The sequence below is a fragment of the Spea bombifrons genome, chromosome 13 (assembly GCF_027358695.1).
Source record: "Spea bombifrons isolate aSpeBom1 chromosome 13, aSpeBom1.2.pri, whole genome shotgun sequence".
Lineage (NCBI taxonomy): Eukaryota > Metazoa > Chordata > Amphibia > Anura > Pelobatidae > Spea > Spea bombifrons.
Genome location: NC_071099.1, coordinates 23,127,158 through 23,149,254, shown reverse-complemented (window position 1 = coordinate 23,149,254; position 22,097 = coordinate 23,127,158). Strand labels below are relative to the sequence as shown.

Genomic DNA, 22,097 nt, shown 5'->3' with positions numbered 1-22,097 from the left:
TTTGCACACACGCTGATATGACAAGGATACCAACATGTCAAATACCCCGATTATCTCCAGTCTGTAAGCATAGGGCAAGCCCTTGTCTATCTGTAATGGATTGTTACCCCTAGAGAATATTTGTAATGAAATACTCCTATGTTTAGGATGCCATGCATTGCTTCTATTTATAAACAACCCCGGCAGATGTAACGCGTGATTGGGAAATGGAGGGCAAACGGAAACTAGGTCAGTAATTGGGTAGAAGAATGCTCGAGCCATCCTAAATTTCTAGGGACGAATAGAAAGGAACAGTTGAAGGTGCTTGGAAGGAGTCATAAAAAAGATAAGGGTTTCCTATATATATTTTATTTGTTTGTTTATTTTTGTATATCAATATACCGAGGAGTGCACCTGGGAACAAGTGATATTTAAATTATATTCTTTTTTGATCTTCTGCTCTGGGATCTTGGGCCATTCCTGGAACAGGATATACAAGTGCTCCCCCTAGTGGCCAAGAGACATCTGGCAGCCTGTTGAGCTGCAGTGCGATGAATGGAGGCTCCATCTAGTACATTAGCGGAAGATACTTGGAGTCGGTATCTCTAAGCATAAACAGGCAAATTATTGCAACAATGATTAAGAGACTATTACAGGAGCTCATCAGATGCTAGGATATTAAAGATGCATATTCACCTTCAAAATATCCAAATCCTATTTATTCTATATATTTTTTTAAATGTTACCATCTACGTAAGCGGTCTGCAACATACATATATTTGTGCTGGTTGGGGGTTGGTGATTTATGTGGAGTTCTAAGGAACGGACTTGGGATTCAGCTTGGACACCACGGTCACAGGGGCAGAATGTTAACAAGCCCCTAATCCCAGTCCTTATTATACCGCTGTCATTAATATTTCAGTGCTTGTTGTTATAAATTCAGTGCGGATAAACAAGTGATGATAACCGGACACAAAAGAAATAGAAATGTTGTGACAATTATCAGTACTTAGGGGGTTAACTTTACGTGGCTCAATTAGCAGGAGCATTTCCCTGTTTCTATGGCGACTGCATCACTCTTAACACAGGTCCCTTTGAACATCACAGAAAAGAACACTACCCAGGTAATGGTGTGGAATTGACAGTTAATGTTTTTTTGGGGGTGCTGGCTGCTTTATATGTTTATGTATAACTGCTCTTCAGTCACTTTTTACAGTACTTTTTTCCAGCCTCAGTTAAATATAATTATTTTTTTTAGGATTTTCTGAGTGAAGATGACGCAGCAGATGCAGAACCTTCAGCTCTCTCAACCCAAAAGGATCAGTACCCCATCTTCCCCGAACGCAGCCAAACGTCTGTACCGCAATCTCTCTGAGAAGCTCAAAGGAAGCCACTCTTCATTCGACGAAACCTACTTCAGAGCAAGAGGCGACCGTTTACGGAAACCTTCCGTGGTAAAGTATTTTCATTTCTGTGCATTATGAGTATGAAGTCTTCTGTCTGTTGACAGTTTCCATGTTCTTACCCAGAACTTGTGAATTTCACAAACTTTATCCGTATTTCATTTACGTAGATCATCATATTAGTGGATAAATACAAGCCGTATATACATCAAAGAACCCGATTTTATGTATATATCATGGGAGCAGCCCTCTTAACTATCTGTTCTCAGAATCTGCATGTCTATAGCTTTCTATTCCAGCCTTAGAATGAGGAGTCAGACAGAGAGAGATGAACATGACAGGAACTGATTACTTATACAAGTATCATTCACAGAACTAAGCTTTCCAGAGGTCAAATAGTCCCTTCGTTTTAACTGAATTATCCCCAGAAGAATAACATTCTTAAACAACAAAAAATGCTACAGGCAGTTTAAATACAATAATGTAATGGCACAAAAAGAAGAGTATGTAGCAGAGTCCCTAATCAATAAAGATCAGAACTGAATCATTTTTAAGGAAATTCTTAGCGTGTGCCAAAAACAAATGGTCTGACCGATTAACAAAGGGTTACTGCTGTCTGCTTACAATCCTACTGAACTTATATAGTTAAAGGAATAAGGTAACTCTATATCCAGAATCCATTATAATAGTATCCCAGCTACCTTCTCTCTCGTGCTCGCTCTCTCTCTATTTTTATTGCTGGCTATATATCATGTGACAAATACACTTGAATATTTATGAGCCCCCTTAATAATTGTAACAATCGAATCCACTGTGGTTTGTGAAAGAAGTGGCTATATTTTCAGTACTGATATTAGTCTCTCTCACTGCTCTCCTTATTCCAATAAGACTGTGAGGGACTATGGCAATACATATTCAGCAGCTTGAACTGCACTTGGAGAACAGAAAATCTTTTCCATTGGGCAACAATGACGGTAAATTCTAGGTGGACAAGGGATAGACAAATCTACGCAGAATTTAGGAGCCAGTCAGGAGTCTTGGTAGCAAGCGTGATCTGTTGAAGCCGTGCACACAGTGATCATTATAAGGTGGCACAACATTTAGGTGCCAGCAGTAGCACTACAAGAGCTACGACAAAACCTGTGGTTTTTCCAGACCTAACACCATTGCCCATCAACTCTACAAGCTCAGCCATCTATCCTCACAATCTACCTGAGGCCAAACTATGCCTCTTCTATCCTGGTGCTCACACTTTCGCTTGGCTACACTGGATGAAAAGCACAGAAATATGTCTAGAAAATAGCCAACAAGATTTACTGTTATAGTTACTTGATGTAAAGAACTAAGTTCAGTAGAATTAACAGGCTTTCACTTTTCTTCCATGAAACCAATACAAGCTGAACCCCAAACCAAAAGAAAATTGGCTTTGTGTTGTGAAGTCGAAGTAGCACGTGTTGGCCTGGTGAAGGTGTAGAATAAAATGTCCATTGTTTTGGACGGTGCCCCAGGCTGTCCTGCGTTGCAGTAAAGAGCTCCTGTGTGTTTCGAAGCAGATATGATGAATCTGTCAGAGTTATAACGCTGGCGCAGGCCCGCGTAGTGGCGTTTAGCTAAAGAAAGGCATTTGTAAGTTGCCCTGCAGGGTGTCTAGAGTGGATTGTTTAGCTAACTGTACAAAGTCTCTCTCTGTGCTGCCCCCGTAACATTTATAACAGTCTGCCTGTTTGAACACAGCCTCTGCAAGACGACTAAACCATTATTACCCGCACAGAAAATACAATGTGCTCTCAGTCACTCCTGGATATGTATAGAACCAGTTATTCACATAAATAAATATGCCCATTGGAGACAGTGCTTGCATGGACCAGAATATATAAAACAAGTGCATTAGCGAGGGTAGTACTTAATGATAAATGGCCTTAATGTATTAGGGTTCAGAGGTCTTATTCCATGAAACGTTAATGCAGAATAAATATTTGTGGAGACCAGGCTTTTTGATAGCCAGTTAATAAGTGTGTACCCTTTTATTTGTGTAGTTATTGAAAGGGAGTTTGTTGTGTTCCTGGCTATCTCTTGCAGGCGCCCCCTGATAATGAGAGGGGTATTACAGTAATGTCATAACCACTTTTAGGCACTAGGTATATATATGTGTGTGTGCAAAGTATCACCAGCTATGACATTTTAAGGATATTAACAAGAAACGTTCTGACCACAAGTCAGAATATGAGGTGTCTGATAAACTAATTCCATATCGGCCTTAACTAATCTTTCTCTAAACAAGGTCCTTTGATAACAATGAGCACCGGGCAGATGTGTGACCAAAGGCATTCTATACCCTGGTAGTACAGAAACGGTTAAGTGCCGATATCTGGTGTTATCATACAACCAAACTGTGTCCAGTTGGGGCTCCGGTTTGCGTCATAATGTATTTTGGGATATTATGACATGTCTCAGCTCCTGACGCTTCCATTTCTCCAAATTACATTTGTATATTCTGTGTTGAATCATATGTGGAAGAAAGGAAGTCCAGCATACGCTCCTATAACATAACACAATGTGTAATATGGTAGGGAACATGTGTATGACATGTTTAATTTGCTGTAAACATAAGCCCTTTTTTTCTAATTAACTTGGAAGACCCTCAGCAATCTGTGATTGGGATTCTACAAACACTGAAACTTCAAATCGGCAAACAATCCAGATTCATGTTTAAAGTACATTTCCTCAAGATTCCATCTCATTTCTGAATTCGCTTAAAATAACAAAGTTCACGTTAAGATAACGGAAAGAAAAAGGGATACATATGACTGTTTTTACAATACAATGTCTTGATAATATTGAAGCATCTAGAACCTCCTAAATGTATCGGCCTCCTGCACTATTTAGAACTCATATGTTTCTGAAGGAAAATACCAAGGAGTTGCACTTTTAGGTTCAGTATTATTTTTGCTTTAACTGCCACATGTAGAAAGGAGTCTTCCACACAAGAATTAGAAGCACAGAAATGTTTGTGGAGGACAATTAATAGCATTAAAGATATTCTGAAAAAGAATGCACAAGCAATAGGATATTTTAAGGGGCTTTATTTCAAAATAACACCTTGAGTGGTAACCTTGTGCACTTCATTTACATCTTTGAAAATAAATGTGATAGATCATTACGACTCTTGGTAACATCGCTTTTATATTTATCTGACGCAGAACTTTCAGTGCAATGAAGCAGTGTTCGAGGCAGTGGAGCAGCAGGATCTGGATGCTGTACAGATTCTTCTATATCAGTACACGGCAGACGAATTGGATCTGAACACGCCGAACAGTGAAGGGTTAACACCTCTAGATATTGCCATTATGACAAACAATGTGCCTATTGCAAGGACTCTTCTCAGGGCTGGAGCCAAGGAAAGCCCTCACTGTAAGTAGCATGTTTAACATCTATACTTTGTTTGGAGATAGTTTGAAGAAATGTTTGTCTTCAGGATGAGTCTCCAGCTATACCTCCCTGAATCTTAGCCACTGATCAGCTAGCATGGTGTGCGGCGGCTCAGCAGGCCAATCATCTTCAGCTCCTGTCTTTTCACTTCTGCAAGTTATCGGACACCTGTCCGTCTTACAGGGAAATCTATTTGCCAAGTTGCTGAGAAACACTACTGTGCTGTGGTCTAGTATTTGTGGAGGGCACATGTTTATGTGTTTATAAAGAACAGACCGGCCAGTATAGGTACAAATTAAGATCCATTGGAACATGAACGTTTCTATGTTTATTCAGGTTTATTGTGATGTTAACGTGAATGCACTAGAGTTCAAGGATGTGAACCATCCACAACCTGGAGCTTTTTAGTGTTTTTATTATTCCCAGGTAATCATGAAAAGGCTAGTGGAACATTAAGATTGTTGTGAGCGGAAGGGTTAAATCTGTGCTTTGAGGCCTGCTCTGCTAGAGGCACTTACAAGGGTTAACAAGTTCAAATGTTCTCCCCCCCTTCTGTTAACAAGGCTGTTTGGAGGCCCACCCCGTCTCTCTCATATTGCTAATGATTGCAAGGAGCACAAAGCTTCTTTAATAGCCAGTCAATGCCTTGCTCGGCCTTACGGGTACCAGTCAGGAAATGCTGTTAGACAGTGGACAAGCTGGAGCCGGCTGTCAGAGGCAAGCAAATCCTCAGTGGGCAATGTCGCTGGCAGAGCCTGGGGCCTGACGGGTCCCCAAAAGACTGACTCAGGCAGGGGCTCCGTCCCAAAGCAAGCGGTGGGCAGGCTGTCAGATAACCCTGTCAGGCGCTGTCATTCAAGGGATTAACACCGGCCCCTCAGTACAGCTGTCAGACACATGCGGTGATCACGTTAATGGGGAGGAGAATCATTACCAGATGATATATTTGTAACCATGTTCAGTGTACACTGCAAATACTTCGCAAAAATATGTAAACACCTGCAGAGTTCCTCTATCCTCCGGCAAGAAAATTACAAAGTGGCCCCTTTTGTGGCTAATAACTTTAAGTTTAAAAGTTTGAAGTGTCTGCGTATAAATGTACTGCGCAAAATGACCCGTCCAACACCCTTTACGGAGCAAACTGTTCTCACTTGCACTATTTTATTTGGTTTCTATATAATATGCAAGGAGGGTGAGGTGTTGGTCTTGGTATAAAGTTCTGAATGATTGCCATATTGTACATTATTGCGGTAATTCAAAACTCATAACAAGTCGATTATAAAGTGTGTCCAGGGAATCCTTGTTGAGATTTTATTTACAATGTTTTTCATTCCTTTTCTTATGTGTATTATTATGTATTCAAAAAAGACATTCCGGAGCACACTAGTGAAGTTGCCCGATTTCCCCCACTCTTACCACTTTGTATCAAAAATAGCCTTTGTACATTATCCATAATATCTAGGTTAACCGTGACATGCAAGTGCCCACCAAGGAAGGAAACTGCGAGTAGAACCTTAGATCATAGCGAAGGCCGGTTTTCTTTTGAGACAACAAAATGCCCTTTGGTTTATTCTATAGAAATCTTACCATTGCCTGCGTATTTGCACTTTACGGTGTGTATTAATAGGATTACTTTATATGTTGCTACCATTGTGGTCTGTGCAGGAGTTTGTTTCCTGGGGTCTGAATACAGGGCCAGAGCTTTACAGAATAAATCTTTTTGTACCTTCTCTCCAGAGGTCATTTAACTCTTCAATAAAGGTCAGTTTGCACACGTCAGCATTAAGGAAACAATGGTTCTGTTTTTGTCGAGCTAGGCCACACCGGCAGTGATTTTCTTATGTGTTTTGTGTTTTCAGCTTATTGCTGTGTTCGTTATTTGTGATATAGAAACGTGGCATTGGTTGTGAAGAAAAGCATTATTGGCCTTGAGTTCCCGTTAGTGAATATATATTGTACATGTACAAAGAGCCAAGGATAAGTAATGGATAACACTGCTAGAGATACTTATTTAGTATTTGGGGTTTTATGTTCAGCTGCCATAAAGCAAATGTTTAGGCTCCCTATAAATATCCCAGTCCTCATCGGAATAATGCATTGTGTCATAATGTGACATTAGAATCTGAGAAAATTCTGGTTACCACAGCAACTGGCTACTAAATGAAGTAGCCCTTGAATTTTCTGGTCTGGCTCATGGATTGTGAAATACTTCTCAGAGTTCCTCACTCCCTGCCAGTTGGACTCAGCGAGATCTCAGCCCCTCCAATCCCACCGAATTCACCCCAATTTCGTGTGCCCTTCTCAGGATGTTCTTTTGAGCTGCTCTGAGGGAAAAAGCTTTTGACATAACTGGAAAAACACGGATTATGGCATAAAATTTGCCCAAGTACAGGCTAGGAGTGATTGACATTAATTCCAGGGGTTGTATTTTAACATAAATATGGTCCCCCCCCTAATAAGGTTCGTCGGCATTGGAATTAAGATACTTTCCGGTATTTATACCACTCGCTCTCACATTTCATTTTCACATTTATTTTATGCTTCGCTTTCTCTCATTCCGATCGTGCTGTAGGCTCGTGACACACAGAAGCCTGGAGCTCAAACAGTAATGTAGTTCTTTGGGAGATATTGGTAGATACTCAAGTCTTGTCTAAAAGCTATTGGTTTTAGCTTCTCATTAAAGACCGGACTGCCGATGTCTGACAGCTCAGCCGAACACTTAAACCTATTTCAGCTCTTGGCATTTCAGAAAGAATGGTTTCTGTTCCCTCAACAGTGATCCTTTTATTGAGCAGTAGGCAGTGCCTGTTCAGACTATAACAAATCAGCACAGGTTTGTACACAGACGGCTGCTGTAGCCACTATCTCAATCATAAATGACATGACAGCACCCCCTGCAACAAATGAATTCTTTCAATTCAGTGCACAGGAGAAAAGGTTAAATAAAATACCCCAAACATGCATCAAATCATCCTGGTGTCTAAGAAAACTACTTAATGCTATAAGTTGCCCCACTGTGGCTTCACTAATTATTGCTAGACCTTTTACGCGCCTGCGTTCACCCAGCACCCTGCATCATGCCCTGCCCCTAGAGACAGGGCAGAAATAAGTTTAAAAAAAAAAGATTTGGGGCTGTTTCTTATGGTGAACTGCTACTCCAGTAAGAGTGTATCACATTCCCATCACTTTCTATAAGTCTTTGTGCTTTAATATGATTGTTTTGTTGAGAGAAAGAATGAAGTAACTAATTTCTGTTAGTGATATCATCATTTAATGTAAAATAAACTCGCAAACCCTTTGTGTGCTTTCTGTGCTGTTGGGGTGACTTAGCCTGGTCTGTAGTTTTCAGGGTACTGACGAGGTCCAATGAACCGGTGAGTTCTGAATTCTTTCATACAATCACCAACCATCTGTTTGACAGATATTATTTTCAGATCTGTTTCTGTTGGGTCGTAGCGATTGTATTTTGTCATGAACCCTTTTCTCTTGAAAAATACTCCTGGTGAGTTGAAATATTGCGGCCTGTGCTGCAATAAATACCTCCTTCCTACACTATCTGCCGAGCGTTTGTTTGTAGATTGTACTTTGTACTGGGGAACAGGTGGAGCCCCTGCTGCAGCACCTTACTTGCAGAGTTTAGCCCTTCAGCAAAGTGTTTTGACTCATCCTTAACCAAATCTCTGTTTTTGTTGGGTTGTATTGATTGTATTTTGTCTCCAAATCTTTTTTCTCATCTTACCTAATGGTAGCTAGTTGTGAGTTTACCTGACAAGTTTTACGACAACTACAGCCATCCAAGGAGACCATAATAAGGGAGGAACAAAAGCACATGGCCTAGATGGACCCCAGGATCTGCATATTGAGCTGCCTGATCACAATTCAAGATACTATTGTAAATGACTTGCCTCTGGCTAACTCCGGTCCTCTTTTGAGATGCCTGGGTGAGGCAGAAGTTGAGCAGGAGGCTGATGTGGGCTCCTTTGGCTATAGGGGGTAGATTGCTATGAAGATTTGGAGGGATACTGGCCTAACAAGGTCACCTCTACGAACATCTACCCCAAGACTGTAGATCAAACACGAGTTCTTTAAGGGACCTCCAAAAAGCAGTATTTACGTAATATGACTAGCAGGGCGTTAATTGATTCACTGATTTGAATAGCCAGAGATGATTCACAGAGGAAGGCATCAGGTAGATCCGCTCACTTCCCAATCTGGAACTCTGTTATTCTAATTAATGATCCATTTGCCTTTAATGCTGCTTGCCAATTGTAACAATTTATCATAAAAACATTATTGACTTTGGCTCGAGCCATCAGAGACCAACTTACTGGTAATGATACATTTCCACAGAGCGTAGCAGCTAATAAACAAGCCTAACTTTTAGGCATATGTTTAGAAAACTACAGCACATGTTTTCAATTATACATCTAATAATTTGTTGTTTTAAAAAAAAGACATTGATTTCTCCTTTAAAGCCGAAATTATTAAAACATTAGAAACTACAGTTAAAAAGAAAAGGGCATTTTCCCAATGCACAGCTGGACATTTATTAGTTCCAAACATGGTGTGAATTTAAAGAGAGATTTGGATTGTAGTTTTTGCTATTTCTTTCTGAAGATCGCACCTGTTGTTGCAAAAATATAAAATAAATAAACTTTACATTGTTTCAAAGACGTGCCTAAGTTAAACATTTAAACCACACACACTATTCTGCATATACTTGCATATATTTTTAGTTTTTGTTGCTCAGTACCAGTGAAATAACTTTGATCACCCAAACCCCCTGATGCCCCTCTTTTCTAGGAGCTCATGCGGGGTATGAGGGTATCACAGGGTTCTACAGCCCCAAAAATGTTTATAGAAACAGCAGGAATGGCTTTATAAATTAAACTACTCTGAAATATAAAAACAGGATAAGATAGGGCACACAGTCTGAGTAAAGCCCCTCTCCCTTTAGACACCCATAACCCACCCTTTAAAAGTGCCCCTACTCTAAGTCATCCAGCGCATGGGCCTTGGTCCTTGGGTGTTACCTGTTGGTTAAGTGAATCCCCTCTATTGTGTGATCATCTTAGTGTCCCTGTGAAACTCACAGGGTTCATACTGTGTTCTACTAACATTTTATCTACTTGAACATGTGTGGTTTGGCCGTTTTGGGGCTTTCTCTGCTCAAGTTCGAGAAGGGAAAGGATGATTTGAGTACAGTCGGCGGTACATTTTATGCAGTCCTAGCTGCATGGTCAGTTTAGTAAATACATATGTTCTCAGGGTCTTAATGGAATACGGAGTATTTTAATTCTTTAATTAAACATATTTGGTATTGGATGATACAGGACCTACTGACGATAAGAGAGATCTCATCAATTGATCAATGCACTTACCCCTGGGAAAGACTGTATATCACAAAACTGAATAAATCGCTTAAAAGCCAGCAATAACTATTGCTGACATTACCACGACATAAACAGTCTTGTGTATTAGTGCATCCATCATCGGCACAGAATGGCCGAGTAAAGCTCAGCCAACGTAGGAGGTCAGTCTGGGCTGTTTACCCTTTCAGCGCCAGGAGGTCTTGCAACACTTTAAAGTTTGTTTTTCCAATCAGAGGAGATCTGTTATTCTGATATTTAACCTGTTTATTGTGGTAAAACCCGTCTTCGATCTTTCATTTCAAGTCACAAACAAAGGCTCGCAGGGGCTGATCACATCATACTTGGAGGCCAGAAAAGTAACGCAATGTAAAACATTTGGAGATGCCGATTAATCAGAACTATTTATTTGAAGTAGACTTGTGATCACACGGACTTAAATCAGAGCTGATGCCTCCATTCGTACTTGTCATCACCTTCCCCATTTATGGTGTCTGTTCCTCTCGAGGTCGATGCTTTGACCTGAGGGGTTTTTGCTTATGCTGTTTAATGTGGGGATATTATGACAAAGTACAAATTGAAGGTAATTATGCTCCCCTTTTTTTTTTTTAAAGGGCTGTAACTGATGAGTTTAGACTATGTGGTAATTTGGCCATCAGTCAGGAAGAACTTAGTTCTGTAGCCTTTCCATTTTCAGGGCATTTCTTGTCCATCTGGCGATTCGTGGGGAGCTGTCGGGTTTTAGGGAGCCCATTCCGGTCTGTTACATTAGGTCGCATCCTCATCAATTTCGTGATGAAATGTGTCCTTCATAACTGAAGTCATTTGATTTCATTTTTTTCATATTGGACAAAAAACCCTTTTGTAAAAAAAAAAAAAAAAAAAAAAAAAAAAAAAAATACTTGCTTCATTAACTATTTTAACTTATAATCAAAATCCTCAAAGGTGATGTTGAGTCTTTCATTTCCTGTTTGGTGTTGAAAGAAAATAGTGAACTTGATCGTGGTGGAATTCTAAATTAAAATCTTTCTCCTTCACTAATTAATGCGGAGGCCCAATTTATTTTTGTTAAGGTGGATATTTCGGCAATCAGCGAGAATCAAGAGACCATGGATTTGTGACCAATGCTGTGTTGTTTTATTAATGACCCGATACGAAAAGCTCCTTCTCTCTCAAAGTCAGAGATTTGATACTATTTTCTTATGATCTAAGGTGCTTTTCAGAGCTGCCACAGTCTCAGCCACATGGCACAATGTTATTGCAAGAGTTAGTTTACCGTCCACTACCGTCACCCCTGACAGCCGAGCAACTTCATTTCCATTAAGAGCTAGGAATGGGGTAATTCAGCCACAGGCTAACCTGTCTTGCATGGCTGATACTGTGCGTGTTAAGGCGACAATGGAATTGTTTTGTGGACTATTTGGGCCATGTGAAACCTCTATGTAAATTCCCAAAGCTTCATTTGTTCAGATAACGCTAAAGAGAAGAAACTTTTTGGGTTGACCAACTGAACTATGAAGAATGACGTCAGATACGAGTCGTCTGGCACACCTTATGTTCGGGACCAGACTAAATCTATCCTACACATGCATAAATTCCAGCAGTTTCACTATTAATCTCGAATAATATTCCCTTATGTTTTAAGCCTCTCACCCTTTTCATTTTTGAACTTATGATTTTTTCTCATATTTCTTGGAATAAGTGAACTTTACATTTTATGCAAAATTTAAAAAATGCATTTTTGTTATCTCTGAAACTCCATACAAAATAACAATGATTTATTTTATTTTCTCTACAAAATATTTTTGCTTTTTAACATAAGGTTAGAAAATTTCACTGTTGGGCCCCCTATGATCATCTGTAGAATCTCGTATTCATCTGTATAGATGTATGATGGCGATAAGGGTAAAAGTGTTATAGTGTGAAATGTAGGATTTTTTTTTTGTTCTTTCTTCATTTAAATACGCCCTGGTCTATGGCTGGCAGTGTGGAGACAGATGGCTATGGGCTGTGGCCAGAAATAATGCTTGTACATGTTTCATGTTCATGTGCAATTGTTTTAGACTGGCTTGTCACATTGAAAATGCCACAGCAGAGCCAGGCCCCAAAGACTCTGCTTTTTGGTAAGGGGTATTGAGCATTTTTGCCACATCCCACCTTGAAGACTTAAGCGTGTCTCCTCTTCGGAGGAGGCCCTAAAGGATCCCGACCTCCCTTGACTTCAGTCTGGGAGGGAAGGAAGGGCTGCATATCCCTTAAAGGGGACTTGAGCCTCAGAAGAAGATTGGGGACCTGGTTTCCCTGGCCCTAAAGCCACTTGAAGCACTTGTCAATTTCTTTCCTTCGCAGCGGCTGAGGGAGCACAGTTAACCCCCAGGCCTCATAAAAAAAAAAAAAAAGTTAAAAAAGAAATTGGAAGGATCAGTCTCTTTTGGTGTTGTAGACTGCCACAGACTATGTGTAAGATTGATTGTGTTGATAGCATTACATAAATCCTTTATCATGATTTAGGCCTGAATTATGAGTTTTATCTTCTTGGTTTCCAAAAAATACCCCATTAATATGATGACCCTGAGATCTTTGATGCTGTGGATTAAGGGAAGGTGATGATAGGCGCCTGTGGAGACATTTAACAGTTTATTTTGTCCCTTTTGGATCATCGTCATGTCCTGTACTTTAGTCTGAGTGTGTGTTGCAAGCATTGGCGCAGTTAAGGCTCTTCTTTTGGAAATGATGTCACTATTATGTTAAGGTTATATGAGAACGTTCAAAAGATTAAGGACTTAACACCTAAACTCGTGTATATGTAGCTCCTTTTCATACAAAATGCTTTAGGTGATTTTTTTTTATTATGAAGTATTAAGTATCTCAACACAGAGACTCTGCCAGCTACATGGTACGGACACTAACTGTATATGGCTAATCTCCAAGTACTTGGACAGAGATTCTAAATCATTTTTGTTTTGTGTTGGATTGTGTGAAACTGGATTTTGTTTTTGTATATTATGTGTCATATTCATCTCTATCACTCAAATGCTAGTTTATTAAAGGCCGTTATTATTATTATTTTACTTTCTTACACTTTTTGTTATGTTTTTTTGCTTCTTGTAGCCGACTTAATCCTGTTAAGTTATTACACCATCTTCCACGACTCACCTGTGTCTAAAATGACTCCCATTCAGAAGCTTTTTTCTACAAACTGTCTAAATCTAGTGCGTTCTCTCATGGAGGCTACAATAAGACTTATTTTGTCAGTGGAGGCTGCTTTTAAGACTATGCCACTAATTTAAAGTTAATTTAACTAACAACATTTAAGACCGATGTCAATCTGCAGGAAATTGCATGTTCGGGCTACAAATATCACAATTTTTCCAGTAGAGATTTAAAAAAAATACTAAGCAAATCTTTCAGCGTCAGTCCACCTACTTTAAAAATTATCCACAACAGCTTCATTATCTTTTATTCTCGCCCTCTGTTAATTCCCCCAGGGGATTTAGCATATATTACCAATCCATGAAAGAGGGGTTTTTCTGTTTATTTGTTTATTTTTCTGTCACGGTTCATGGCGTTTTTTCCCCCTGAGAAGTGTGACACTATTTAGAGTCTGTGATTGACTGCTAAGGCAACATTCATTAGCCGTGACACATGTGTCTTAAAAACACAGTCCTGAGTGTTCTAAACAGCAGTAAAAAATATATATAAAAAAAATAAAATTCATTGACATCATCTGTAAATAAATTTAGTTTGAGGGGGTTTTAGTGGATTCATAAATTAGTATTCAATCCGTGTAATTAAGGCAGACAGCCAGCCTGAAAATAGAAAGTTTGAGTAAGCGATCAATGTTACAAAAATGCTTACTTGTATTTTCCCAAGAAATAATATTTACTATTGGTGCATTAATATGAAGAGGGACCTGTAATCCCACCAGTAATTCTATCAGTGTTTTTGGGGGGTTTTAAGGGTACTTGAAATGTGGAAAAAATGGGGTGTCTTACATTTCGTTGTGGTTCTTTTTTAGATTATTAGTTTCTTCTAATTTACCAATGATTTGGGTAAGAGTATATTACTATAAAATGTTTTTTTTAAAGAAACACATGCAATGACACTCTATATAGCTTTAGGATTATTGCATTTAACAACAAATAACTTTTTAATTGTATAATCCAGATAATTCCATTAGTTAAAATATTTCCTTTGAGATATTTCTTGCAGGAACCCTTCCAGGCACTGGTAGGTTGTTGTCATATAAACTGAAAAAGGTATTTGGATTTATGTACTAAATCTGCCTAGGATTTATTTGCTTAACACACTAGGGAGTGCAGTTAATGTTTTGTCTGTTTTGTTGAGAGGAACAGCACCGTTAATAGATCTATTGATCTGAGTTGGGGTTTTATATAAGTCAGTGTAGATGTAAGTGTTCTCTGACTGCTCTCCCGTACATTCAGTAGTTCGTTCTTAGACCCATGAAGCCGCTTAATGTACGGAGACTGATTGAGAAGATCGAGTAGGATGATGCCGACAATGGAATGCTCCTTAAAAAGAAGTGAACGGACACCAGAGCGCACCAACGTGGTTCTAGAATGGATATTATACCGTTGGCATAAATCTTTCCTTTATTGAATTAAAAAATGTGTGTAACATGAGTCATGTACAGGCTTGACACTGTATGAACATGCTTGAGCGTTATCAGTAGGAGTGGTGAGTGAGAGTTTACATGATGTGTCGATTTTAATCTGCCGTATCATGTTCTCAGTCTGTTATTCTTCTTGTCTTCACTCTTTACATAATCTGTGTAAAACTTTCTATTTTTCTCCCCACTCCAAAGCGGATGTCTACGTGCTAAGCATTGATATGTAACGAGCCAAGAATGTGGCAATCAGTATACCAGCTTTTCACGCCTCGGTAATGTTTGGTGTAGCCAAGGCTGGACAAACCCCAGATCCAGGGAGCCGTGGCTCATAAAACTTTACAGCTGGTGCCTACTTTTCTTATCATATGTTCTCTAGGGATGGAACCTCCACAGACTCTTATATTCAGAATTAAAATGGGCTTCTGAAAACGCTGCGTTGGTTCCTGCATCTAACATCCCCAAGCATCTTTGCCATACCTTGTTTCAAGTTGCTGCTTCCCCGAAGATATTTGTGATAGTGGCTTTGCAAAGAAACTAGAGGCTTGTGCAAAGTTCACTTGAACAAGCCAGGGGCAGTTCAGCAAGCGGGCGATAACTTCATGTTTGTGCTGAAATTAGAATTATGCAGTCTGCACTGAAGTATCATGGGAAATAGAGGAAGCGTTGCTCACATAGTACCCATAGTGGATATTTGGGATCTGCCCGCATCATTTGCTAATATAAAATTATTCTATTTTTTTTTTAAGAAGGAAAGAATGTGGGAGCCGTGTGGTTGTTGACTTTTAAAAATATTCATATTTTCTGTTGTGCACAAATAAATGCCTGGGAATTCTGGATGTATTGGGCAAATCCTCTCATCAGTAATGGATTTATTTTGAACCTCTTGTTTTGAGTGTCCTCCAAAGCCCTGCTGAGAGAGAGGTGCAGATGTGATCTGAAAATCATTGTAAGGCCTGAATGAGCTTCTTGTACTAAAAGAATTTAGTATCCAAGCTGAAAAGCCTAAAATAGTCAAAAGCAAAACCAATGTTCTCTTTTTGCAGTAGAATATTCAAAACCTTTTCTAGGTTGAAGTTGTAGCATTTTTTATGTATTGCAATCTAATATTTGTCTTGGGTGAACTAGTAAGAATTGTCTCAACAGGCCGTTTCTCAGCTTTTGTTCTACAGAATGATCAAACTTCTTCTGTCTGCCCTCTTGTACACCTTGATGGAGTATGTTGGCGCTTTAAAAATAAAGCAACAGTAATCGAGATAATGTTCCAAACAATAAAATACTGTTTTGGGACCATGTCACATTGTTCAACATCTATGCGTCTCTTCTAAGTGTTTGCAGGGTCCGTTCCAATGCATCTGAGCTGGTGAATGGGTCAGGCCCCCTGGGACATGGCAGATTGGAATAATAGATGAGAAAACTGGAGAATGTTTACTATTTACATGTTATTTCATTGTTTTATTTTTTTTTCACTACAGCAGTATTTTCTCCCTTATGTTCTGCAGTTGTCAGCCTTGAAAGCAGATCCTTGCACCTGAACACTTTGGTTGAGGAGGCCCTACAGAGAGTAAACGAACTGTCTGCAAAGATACAGAATGAAGGGCTGGGTGTGGACAGCAGCGAGAAGGACAAGCAACTCAAGTCTTGGGAGTGGAGATATCGCCTGTATAAGAGGATGAAGGCGGGTTATGATCACGCACGTGAGTAATATTCATCAACACTAGGAGTACAGCGACTGAGGCCGAATTCCCTGTAAAGCGGATCAATACCTAGACCACCATCAGCTCTTCCATTCGTTGGCCTGTGTGCCATAAAACCACTGGGCTGTTTGCAATAACAAGGACTTGAGCTGGATCATTTCTGTGCTCCCTTGATGGGTTTTCTAAGGATATTATATGTCATAAGTTAGGATTGATTGTGATGATATGACACCAAATTTATACAGTTGTATTGTTTGTTATATCCTCCCCCAAAAACTTCCCAGCAGCGACAATAACTCATAAATCCTTCAGTTTATTTTGTGCAAGTGCACTATTAATTAAAAAGATTACTAATCCCTGCTGCATAATTGGGTGTCATTATCTACAAACCCAGACTGCAGTACATTAAAATGAAGCAGTAAAGAGTGAAGCTGTAACCATCCACGAAAACATTCTTGACTGTCCATTAACTCAAGCACCCCCGGCTTTTTCTAAATTCATTGCGAGTCGCGTTTGTCCTGTACGCAGAGTATAGTAAAGCAATTAGTGCTGGCTCTGAGCAGCTCCTGAGAGAGCACAGTGTGTCCGGCCTGCCTGGGTGGTCCTTTCTGGCACAGAGGGACGTCCAGCAGACTCTGAAAAGGCTTGAGTCCAAAAAGGCTCTTCTATGATAGCATGGATAGAACGGACTGGCCATTTTCAACAAGCCTTCTTTCTTCAACTATCCCCTCAACGAAGTGTTAGCCATACTTCCAACTGGCACGTCAAGGCGGCACCCTCTCTCCTCCCACCGTGTGGGAATGGTGGCAAGCTCCTCCGGCCACTGCAGACCACTATCACTCTGCAAATAGATCCTCTCAGGCTTCTAACAGCACTTAGTATGTGTCAGTAGGAGCTCTTTACATGCATGTGATGGGGAATACCACATTGCAGGAATACCTCTTTTCTTGGTAGGCTGCCCCATTGTCCTGACACACATCGCTGCTTTCTTCCTGTAGTCTCGCACACAATGTCTTCTTTCTGAGCCGCGTCACTACAGGTCTGCCTTGTGCAAAACAAGCTCACAGAATGTGAACGCGACTCAGACAAAATGAGATACAAACATCTGTTTTTTTCCAATGGGAAATAAATGCACCCTGCTGCAAATATATGAGCACGGACCAATAGGCTGCTGTAAGTTTTCATTCACCCTACAGAAAAAGATGACATAAAAAAGGAAGGATCACATCTTCTGTTGACGTGCAGCCTGGAATTTATATATATCTGTGTTGTAAACAGCTGGCTGGAAATATAGCAGCAGGAAAGAGCCATGTAGAAATGATGCCTTAAATCTTTAATATTCTAGATACTATAAAGGAGCTATATGAGAAATGGAGGAGTAAAACACACAAGACAGACAGAAAGGCTTCTACTTATGACCTAAAATCAGTAGCAGGCCAAGAGGGCAATTGCTTCCTTCTGTTTGCTTTTTCACCCCTCTGCTGTACAATGAAGCTCCACTGTGCATCACTGATAGCTGCCCCAGGTAGGGCTGAGCTGACCCTGTGTAATGTATAGTGATATTAAGCAACATTCCACCCTCCTGCAAACTTCAGGTTAGTTAACCCAACATGACTTATGTTATAGCCCTTTATCACCAGGGGTACAGGCATCATGCTAACTAGGTCTTTAAATTGTCTTCCCTCTTCACAGAGCATCAGCAGCACTATCCATCAATGGCATATCACAAATGTGAGACTAATACCCACGGCTTTATTTCAGCTCCCTCATGTGGTTTAGTTTTCATGTATACACAACATCTGCAGCATAAACATTGGGGATTCCATCACACTATATGGCCATATATTGCGTAGGTTGTCGACGCCTATGGGACTGCACTGCCTTTTAACCCACTCTCAGCAGGACCCCAGAATCTGAATGTGTATGCTTTTAGGGTGTGCTACCCTTTCTGTGTATTTTCTTGGTTTTCATGTACGTTTCCTATTCCAGGAACACCCGAAGCGCCAACCAATGTCTGTCTCATGATAACAAGCAGTACATCACTCACGGTCACATTCCAGGAGCCTCTGAGTGTCAACTCTGCTGTGGTGACCAAATATAGAGGTATGAAACGCTCCAACCACCTTCTCATTGTTCATCTCACATCCTCCCTATATATTTAGGAGACATTTCTGTGTCTTTCAAATATTTCCATAAGTTCACTTTTGTAATTGCCATGACTGCCTGCATTAGATAACTGGCACACTTATTGCAGTATGATCTACATGTAAAGACCCACAAAACATTGGCAGCAAAGCATGGTTAGACTGTAACAGCGTTGCGTTTATATGGTAGCAGCAATCTCGTGTAACATTCATACTGATACTAATACCCTCCTTTCAGTGCAGTTTGCTGCATACAAACCACTTTTGGATATATCTAATCCAAGCAGTGGAGAAAACACTGTTCTCGGAAACGGGGAATGGCAGAACCTGTCCCTTTGTTGTACTGTGTGCCAGTTAGTATGTACGCAGTTATATATTTAGTTATTTAGAATTCTGCAGGTAAGTGATCTTAGTGTCTCATGTATTTTAGAACTACACCTGTGCACTCATCAAGACCTTGATGTTGCCCGACATCTCGCTTGGTCCTTTGCCCAGGAAGAACCTCCTTCAAACATTAGAACTCACAGTTTAGTGAGTTTATATTGGAGATAGGAGCTTCCTTTATTCGTTACTTTAATTTAAAGAATTACTGACTAAAATATGCATTGTGTGTAATTCACAATGAGTGAGACACTTGTGTTCCAGCTCATTGAGTTCTAATAACATCTGTCCAGGGGATTTTAATTGTGAATCTCCAGCCAGCTGCTGTAATCTTGTTGACTGTTTGTAATGAGTATACCTTGGAGATATCTGACCTGCCAGTTCCATATACTGACTAATGAGAGCCGGAGAGCGGCCAGTGTTGGCAAAATGATATGTTCTACAGAGAAATATGCATTAACCCTTTGTGTGCCAGAGGAGACGCTCAAGGCATTGCTCACCCCCACAACACTAGTTGACATAGAACATCGAGGTTTGTTTGTCATGGAATGGTTTACGTCTCTAACGCAAGGGCTAGAAAACATTTGATATTTCTGTATCACGGTCAAGGAAAATAAAAAGTGAATTAAAAAACACAGCTTTTCATCATGTATCACAAGCTAAGGCTCCCAGCCTAGCACATTCTCAGTGACAGAAAGGGTGTTGTCTCCGTTAGTAAAAATACTTTTGGGGCCAAACTGTAATTAGAGATGGGAGGGTATAGGACAATTTCTTTCAGATTGAAAATGTTGGAAAATTCAAGAGATTGGTCAAAAATTCCAGTTATGTGTTCTGCTTTGAACAAGGAGCAAGTTCCATAATCATAGACTTCTGGCAAAAAGGCACTCAACAGCTGTTACCATAGAGATGACACACATTATGACAGTAACTTTGTATCAGTGGAACATTACAACACCGTTGTGGTTACTTCCAGTACGTCAGTGAGGGCCCAACGTGAAAAACATGATCAAAATGCGCTTACAGACACAGATCAGGAATGTAGTTCTTTCTTGGCATGGCACCACTTACAAAAGGGGAGGATGCCGCCCAAAGTGAAGGAATTTTACCAGTACCCGGAGATCTTTAAGCCAAATTCCTATCCACATTGGCTTAGCTATATCTCCGATTTATTTTAAACTCCTGATGAGCAAGGGTTCCCTCGGGGATCTATATTAGAACCTAACTGAACAGTTTTGAAGGGACTGCCATGGAAATTTGTAAGGGTCTTTAAAGGGTATATAGGCTAAGTCCGCAGGTCGGCTCACCCAGAAAGTTTTAAAATTAAATTTATGTGCCTGAAAGCTTTATGATGACTTGTTGATACATTTAGGTCCCTTCAGTCTATAAGCCATGGATTGCTCTGTGTGCTTCGTACGGACTTGGCCATTAACTGTTCAGTTGAAGTTCCAGACTGTGGCCTTGTCTGTACACCGGTGACATCACTGCCAAAATACAGGTAGTACTGTACTCCAGAGCCTTCCAAAACACCATTAAACAGTCATTGCCTTATTATGAACACAGTCCTTGGCTTCAGGTTAGTAATTCAATTGGGATATTTCCTGGAATGAAAAAACTGCTACAGAATGGAAACACGGCCATCATGTGCTCAGCAGTTCAATACTTTAGTAAGACGGGTATAAAAATCCGGTACTCACAAACCATTGAAACACTGGCTTTTTACAAATTATGCATCAAATCCAAATGCTACACTTGCCGCTGTGTCTGTAAACAGAAGTGACTGCAAACATTGTGCTTTCCAAGACACTATATGTCCAGATTACAAAGGAAAGCAGAGAATATTGGGGTACTACGTTTTCTCATCTCATCTTCAGTTTACAAAGTCTTTACAGAATATCAGACAGAAGAACATCATCCCTTAGATTTGGCAGGCGATATATACTTTCATGTAGAGCGTGACTATTCCAGCATGGTAGTACCTTACCAAGGGTAGCCATTAAAATTGATGTGAATGTGACTAGCACAGGGAAATGAACTGCATACATTGTTCTACAAGATTGCTGTACAAAAGGTTCCTTAAACACAACCCTTACCAGGCTGTCCCTGAAAATAAGGTGGTTTGTCAACTGCATATGACCTGAATATCAGGCCTTTGGGACATGAAGTGTGATTTAACAGAGAATTGGGATGTATTGCTGTAGAGAAAGTAATCAGAAGAGAAGACATAGTCAGAGATGGTGATGATCATATAACATGATTAATATTTTCTTTGTTTGGTCCGAGTCCAGTTGCCGAGAGCAGAATAGGAGGGGATGTGCCTAATACTTGGCTGTGATGTAGAAGGGATTCTGCGGCTCCGTGAAATGCAGTCTGTGGATTGTACTGGGCTTGTGCATTAACAAGACTTTTGGCTTGGTGACTTTAGCATTTGACGATGTTCATTTCTTTAGCAGTCACATTGACAGCCGCTGTGCTCTGTGTGCTTCACTTACCTGTCCTGCAGAGATGCTGCCGTCAGCCATTCCTCCTCGAAAGCGGAGGTTACTCCTTTTAGTAACATTTAAACCTAACAGCCGCCCTCAGGCTGGTCGAAGACTTCTTTAAAACTTCATCCTGACATCTGACTGTATTTTGCGCACACGCAGCACTTTGTGCAATGAGAAATGTTGGTGGAAAGAAATATGGAGCACGTAGTGTTATGTTGGTTTTTATAAAACATATATCTGTCTTTTCTGCTTTGAATAGATGCTTTTCAAGTGTTGACTATATAGCCAGAAAAAAATGTGCAATTACTAATATACGTGAGTATCCATTTCTGCAGAGAATGGTTGCAGCTCACTCCCAGAATCCACTGGGAAAAAGAGGACAATAACCCTAGCATGTCTGCCTCCTTGGATTTGCCATCCTGATAACTGGCATGTGCCACTTTGCCTGTAGCCCTGGCCTTTGTCTTTGATAAACTGGCCTGTTGTAATGCTGGCCATATATATAATATAAGACGGGATGATGCTGGGTTATAGCGAACTTCAGAACTGGTTATTAGAATTTCTAGTACAGTTAATTTTAGGGCA

The 22,097-nt window shown here is 40.2% G+C and overlaps 1 protein-coding gene across 1 annotated transcript in view; it reads left to right on the top strand.

Annotated features, from left to right (window-relative positions):
- The first annotated feature begins 1,253 nt into the window (after nt 1–1,253).
- ANKFN1 (ankyrin repeat and fibronectin type III domain containing 1) overlaps nt 1,254–22,097 on the top strand; it is a 63,838-nt gene continuing 42,994 nt past the window's right edge. Inside the window, exons 1-4 of the mRNA XM_053452715.1 lie at nt 1,254–1,433; nt 4,583–4,793; nt 16,310–16,504; nt 18,494–18,607. Of these exons, the coding sequence (XP_053308690.1) occupies nt 1,254–1,433; nt 4,583–4,793; nt 16,310–16,504; nt 18,494–18,607 (700 nt within the window). The remainder of the gene's footprint in view (nt 1,434–4,582; nt 4,794–16,309; nt 16,505–18,493; nt 18,608–22,097) is intronic.